At 36.9% G+C, this 7,100-nt stretch overlaps 1 protein-coding gene across 1 annotated transcript in view; it reads left to right on the forward strand.

Moving 5' to 3' along the window:
• Positions 1-2,680, forward strand: part of LOC131659207 (uncharacterized) — a 43,091-nt gene extending 40,411 nt beyond the window's left edge. The window contains exon 2 of the mRNA XM_058928432.1: positions 2,607-2,680. Within this exon, the coding sequence (XP_058784415.1) occupies positions 2,607-2,680 (74 nt within the window). The remainder of the gene's footprint in view (positions 1-2,606) is intronic.
• The last annotated feature ends 4,420 nt before the right edge of the window (positions 2,681-7,100 follow it).

Here is a 7,100-nt window from a genome sequence, read left to right on the forward strand (position 1 = left end):
ATTAAGAGCCCATGGATAACCATGGATGCAAAGGGTGCCTTACACCTTCCCTTTGTATAAATTACCCCCCGAACTCAGTTTTCTTTTAAAAAGGTTTTTTTCTATTCTTTTAGCCTTTCATTAATTCGGATAAAATAAAAGTCGGTGGTGACTCTTGCTTACCGCGACATTTCTTTAAAAGTCAGTTCACCGTATTACAATCTCACAACATATTTTCATCGCAAAACAACTTATCAGTATAATACAACTTTCAAAAATGGCAATAATGTCATTAATCAATTAGGAGAACATATTCAAATTCATAATTATACTATCATCACGTCACAACAAACATATCATCGTCTCAACAATTCAAATCACATAATGAACTCATGAAATGGCAACAATGTCAACAATCAACCATGACAATTTATGCAATTCACAAGTAAGATTCCAACACATCACAACAAACATCTCATCATCACGACAATACAAACACAATTCAAATGCAATTTAAATGTGACTCGAATGTGACTCAAACTTGTGCAAATGCATGTGGTACCATTTGGAGTAAAACTCCCACCGTCTCAAAATTTGCCATTGGGCACACCGTCGCTATTTGCCATTAAGGCCACCATCGCTTTTGCCATTAAGGCCACCGTCGCTTTTGCCATTAAGGCCACCGTCTCTTTATGCAATGGATGTGACTCAATAAATGCAACATCCGTACAAACCACATAAACAATACGTCACAACATCGTCTAAATCACCATCGAACATTATCAATATAATGTCGAACTTCAACAACAACAAAATCATCATCATACATAATAATGCATCACTTCACAATCACGTCACTATGTTGCATCGTCATACAACAATAATTCACCTCACAATACATCACAATACAACTTATCAACATTGACCATACGGTCTACGACAACAACAACAAATTCATCATGTTAACAACAACAACAACAACAATAACAAATTCATCATGTTAACGACAACAACAACAACAACAACAACAAATTCATCATGTTAACAACAACAACAACAACAAATTCATCATGTTAACGACAACAACAACAACAACAACAACAAATTCATCATATTTCCAACAACATCAACACATTCATCATATTCCTTAATTCAAGTAATCATCATAATACATTATATTCAACTTCATATATATTGCTAATTCATCTCATGGCATCATCGTCTACTCATACATATCAAATACGCACAACTAATCGCATATAGCATACAACATCTTTATCAGTTATGCATATCATCCCATACATCATTATCTCAATAACATTGTATCATCATAAGAAAACATACATCAAGTTATACTACAACATAGTTATGTCAATTCATCGCAAAGAGCATACTTCATATATTAACACAACATAGTTCATCACTTAATCATAATAAACATAATAGGAAACTATATCATATGGATCATTTTATTGCATCATGGTATAGTTCATTGCGTTAGCTTTCCAACACTTCGAACGGCGCCTAAAACGGAGTTACGGATCAAAAGTTATGGTCTTTACAAAATCTGTCAAAATTGAACCCCTAGGTGGACGCAAACATCTCCCAGGTCGACGCAAACTACTTTAGGTCGACTCAAAACTCCTTTAGGTCGACGTAACTGAAGGAAAAATAGATTTTTGGCTTTCTGGACTGTTTAGGTCGACTCAGATTCTGCATAGGTCGACCCAGGCTGCGTGAAAACTCAGATTTCACTATTTTTCTTCCCTAATCCCCTCATACAACACCCATTAACCCATACACCATCCATACATCATTTGAAAGCAAATTTAGCACATATGTAAGGTTCCTAAACATATTTCTAATCATGGGTTCATACATAAACATCAACAAAATGATTAATGGCACAATTCCATGGATTCAATCATAAACCCTAACAATTTCAAACTCACACATTCATGGAGAATAACATACAATCTAACCCACCATAAACATCATCATGCCAACCCTTATAGAGCAAGAACCCCACCCTTATCTTAGCAAAAGCTTCACCTTCTTCAATGGAGTCCTTCCTCTTCAAGCCATAGTTTTCCTCTTTCTTCCCTTATTTCCCGTCTTTCTCTTCTTTTTATTCTTTCTCTGCTTTCACCAAATGAGAGTTATGTCTCTAACACCCTAACTCTCTTACTATCCTTCTTTTCTTAATTGGGATTAACCCACAATCCAATCTCATAGTTATATTTCTTCCAATTTGGCCCAATTCATAATATTCCTCTAATTACTCAATTAAGCCAAATAACACACATAATTGAATAATCACATAACATAACGAATATTATTCCCAATAATAATCCCCAACTACAATTGCTCCTTAACTTAATTAATACCAACTCGCAATTGTATTTCTCCGACTAATTAATCCGACCATAAACTTAACTGCTCAAATCAACATATTAATCCAATTACGCCTTTAGAATAATACCAATAAATCTTGGCTTTGACTAATTCCAATGAGTAAATCCTTGATTTAATTTAATTAAATAATTAATTAAGTTCGGGGCATTACAACGACCATCTCGAAAATCTTTTCTATTGTTTTTATGTGTTCTAGCCTTTTCTATTTTCAGGCACTATATCCGTCGAACCATATCGGCCAACTGAGCCATATCTCGCAAGTGTTGGGCGTTTAGTTTCTTTTTGATGGAATAATCTAAACCGCCTATTGCCATTTCGACCAGTTCATGTTCGGTAACTTGGGTAAAAACATATGGCCTTAAGCAATCGAAACCTATTTAGATAATCATCTATTGGCTCAGTGAATTTTTGCTTCACGCTTGCCAACTTTTTCAAGCTAATCTTAGTTTGCCCAATGTAAAATTGTTCATGAAACAACCTTTCTAGTTGTGCCCAACCATTTATCGAATTTGCTGGTAATGTAGTGCACCAAGTGAACGTATTTTTTATCAGTGAACTTGGGAAATACTTAATCCTAAGGTTTTCATTTGCAGCAATCTCGCCTGCTTCTATTTAGTATATATCAAAATGTTCAATAGTTGTTTTTTTCGTGTCCCCTAAGAATTTGGTAAACTTAGGGACTTTCCATCTAAGGGGTATATCCAATTGAAGAATGTATTACACTATTTAGAGCCATGATTCTTTCAACCTAGGCTGCCAAGTTATTATCTTCTACTGTATTATCATGTAGAAGTTGTTGTACAACTTCATCTGCATTTTGGTTTCTATCTACCATCACCACCCTGGGTTCTCTCTCTAGGGACTTCTTGCTCTTGCCTGAGAGGGTCGACCCTTGGATGTTTGACAGCCCCTCCTTGGTTTACCAAGTTTGGGGGGGTGTAATCCTTTGATTTTAGTTTATTGTTGGGTCTTCTTCGAGCATCACCCCTATATTATCGCTTATCCAATATCTCCGGGGCTCTGGGGGAGGTTGCGGCACACCAAAAAACTGTGGGAGGCGCGTTATTTGCGCTACCATTTGTTGGTTCGCCTAAGTTGATTTTGAATCAAAGGGTTGAAGATCGTACCCAATGTTTGTGCGAGAATTTGGACCATGTTGTGGTTACTCTCATCCTTTTGCTGCCTAATGACTGTCGCAGAATTGTTTGTAAAGTTTGTCATTTGGGACAAAAAATCTTCCCCAAAAGGGCTGGTTAATTCGACCCGGTTGATAGCAAAGCCAAAACCTTGTAATGGGGAAGTCACATTCATCCTAGGTTCTGAATATGTCGAAGTGGTATTATGTAGACCTGCCATAAATGTAGTTGGCATGCCATAAGGCTGTTCACGACCATTCGACGGTACTGAAAAACAAGGGGGCCTTTGGGAAACATTTCCCAATGAAGGGGGAGTCCCTGGTGGGCCCTATAGTCCTATGTAAGTAAAAACGTCACTAGATTGTACGTTCAACTGCGCTGGCATCAAACTTGCCGAAGACGGTATACCAATCGATATGGGCGCTGAAATCGCAGTTCCCTCTATTAAAGAAACTGGGGTGGTATTTGATTATTGTTAGGGGAATTTTGATTCGTTGGCTGTGGTTGACTTGTCGTTATCCTAACGTATTTTCTCTTAAGTATTCGTTCGTTGTGTGTGGCTAGTTTACCACTTCTAAGTCTCATGCAACAATATAAATACTAAGGGATAATGAAGAATTTTGTATCAAACTGCACAAAAATAAAAATTTGTAATATTAAAGCACTGTTCCACTGAGCGTGCCAATTTGTTTACTGTGAAAATTAGTAAACAAACACTAGTCTTCCAAAAGTAAAAAGCTTTTGGTTACTTACAGGATCGACTTGATTGGCCCTAGGACATGTGATTTATATTTTAGATATGTTCATATAAAGTGAGGAACAATTCGATACAAATTATGTTCTCGTTTCAAAGTTCGTCTGATCTACGTAAATCTTTTAAAATAGCATTGTAACTTATAAAACAGATAATGTAAAGGTAATTGAAGATGGTATTTTTAGACATGTGCTTTCTGGAAATGTTAAAACTATAAAATAAAAAACTGTAAAAAAGGATGTAAAAATGGTATTTTTATACATACATTCTCAGAATGACTCGTTTCTCACACACATGTACTTTGAGTAAATTAATGAGATTTTGTACAAAATGAACACCCAAAATCTAAATGCTAAGACTCCTATATATACTAATTTCAAATAACCGTCCCCAACGGTCTTTCGATGAGAGGTTGCCACGTTATGCTCTACATGCTCTTCCCTTGCCCTGAAGCTCCACACGTCCTTTCATAAAACGGATTAGGACAAACAACAGTTACGCCTTTGTTCAGACTTAACTTTCATGTCGAATGCTCATTTTTGTCGAACCAAATAATAAAACTTAGAAAATATTTCTAAGTCCATGCCTAACAACTTTCCTTATCAAAAAGTAACTTCTAAAGGCTTTCATCAATCAAGTTATCTTGTCGAAGACTTCCAATTTTCTCAATTATATTTCATTTTTTTCAATTATAGCGTGGTGTCGAAAATGTCAGCTAACATGAAGCAACTTCAAGTGTCGTGTATAACATAGTTAACGCCACCACTCTCCAAGCCCAATTTGGTGTGTCTAGACTACTAAACAACCAAAGGTAGCGAATATATAAACACCAAACTTGTCCCCAAAGAGAGTACATGCCATTATATTTAGCATGTACGCCCTAGCGGCAGCCTCATACCTCTCTTCCGCCACAAGCTCATCATACCTGTCCCTCAGCCAAGACATCCGAAGGTGCAAGCCTTTGTTACAGGAAAACTCCTCAAGCACCACACCTTTATCAACCTCCAGATCCTCTATAACCTATACTAGTATTGTCCCCTGGTTAATGTGAGGACCAGTGAAAAATGTACTAGCGATGAGAATATGAAACAATGTGAGATATGATCCTATATGATAGTCATCTCTCCAAATGAAAGATGAAAGGATGATGTCTTAGGGTGCCACCACTCAACAAAAGCTAACAATAGGGAGGCCTCGAGCATGGTAAGTGAGCACTCGGCAAACTCCAACAGGCTAAAGTCGGCAAGAATACGCTTGACCTACTCAGGCATCTCCCATTTTGGGAAGTTCTCCAACTTCGAGCCATGGGATGCGACCTTTAGCGTCGAACCCTCATATAAGAAACAAAATTAAGAAACAAACAATAAACTTTCAGATAGTCAATCAAGTCATAATGAATAATTTACAATAAAAAAATATAACATATATACCCCGCCCTGTCATATACGGAATGCAACATGATCATTATATCCAGTGAGCATGAACCTGTCAGTAGGTCATCTTGAAAAGCTTTCATCAGTATGAACTGATGGCTCTGTAAACGTACGTGTCGTGGCGTGTGTATCATTAGGAGACACCTCATCAACTGTTGTAGGAGCCTCCTTGACAACCACCTCCATAGCGGGTACCTGCTCCTCCACATCGTGTACCTCTTACATCACAATTGGCTCCTCCACAACCGGTACCTCCATAGCTTGCTCCTCCACAGCGGGTATAGAAACAACTAACTCCTCCACAAGTATATGCTCAGCCACAAGCACAAGTACAAATGCCTCCTATATAGTAGCAACTCTAGTAGTCCGACGTCGAGGTGCGCAGAACCGCGCCCACTCAGTCAACTGTTTTTGGTGAGAACTGATCAAAGGATGTCTTCCAGCCCGTAGCTGGGAAGCCTCTGCCTCATCCTTTAGGGTTTGACCTTTCGTTCTATCAACAAGTCTGGTCCTCATTGAAACAAATAAATAAAGCAAAAACAATTAGTTAAAAAATGAGTTACCGAAAATTTCAAAATTTCTGGTATTTTTTCAAAATAAAAAATTGAACTAACGAAAATTTCAAAATTTCTGGTACAAATGCCTCAAAAAAGCACTGGAAAATTTTGAAATTTCCGGTAAGAAATATTGAAAATTCCTGAAATTTCGCAAAATAACCAAAAATTCTTACTGTTACGTGAAATTTCCGATAATGGCCCCTGTAATTTTTTTTTTTTTGATAATCTCCTATAAATTTTGTGAAATGGTAAAAAAATTTAATTTGAGTATTTTGGTCTTTCATACAGTTTAATACTGTTTAGAAGGTACCAGGTATGATTATGGGGTGTGTTAATTTCTCCAAAATGAATAAAGCCAAGCCCATTAGTTTCAATTACCATCAATAAAATGAATTGATCTTCCCTAATTTACTCTTTTCTTTTTTTTTCTTCTTGTTCTTGCTCTCTTCTTTCCGATTCATCGAGCAACGAACATCATCAATCTCAACAAAAATTCTTACAGTTTTGTGAAATTTCTGAAAATCACCCCTGGAATTTTTTGTTGTTGATAATCTCTTATAAGTTATGTGAAATGGTAAAAATATTTATTTGAGTATTTTGGTCTTTTCATACTGTTTAATACGGTTTAGAGGGTGTTAGAAATATCGGAAAGATCGAATGGATCCAGGCTGAATCGCTAACGAAATCACTTTCCTTAAAAGTATTTCAAGCACACTCTCGATTGTCTTAGAGTTGGAACGGCCTGAAGACCCAGGATAATTCAGCCTTACTCGAGTCTGCACAAGACCGGTGAAGAAACTCGAATGCAAGGAAGATGTCTGGAAAA

The sequence above is a fragment of the Vicia villosa genome, linkage group LG3 (genome assembly GCF_029867415.1).
Source record: "Vicia villosa cultivar HV-30 ecotype Madison, WI linkage group LG3, Vvil1.0, whole genome shotgun sequence".
NCBI classification, from domain to species: domain Eukaryota; kingdom Viridiplantae; phylum Streptophyta; class Magnoliopsida; order Fabales; family Fabaceae; genus Vicia; species Vicia villosa.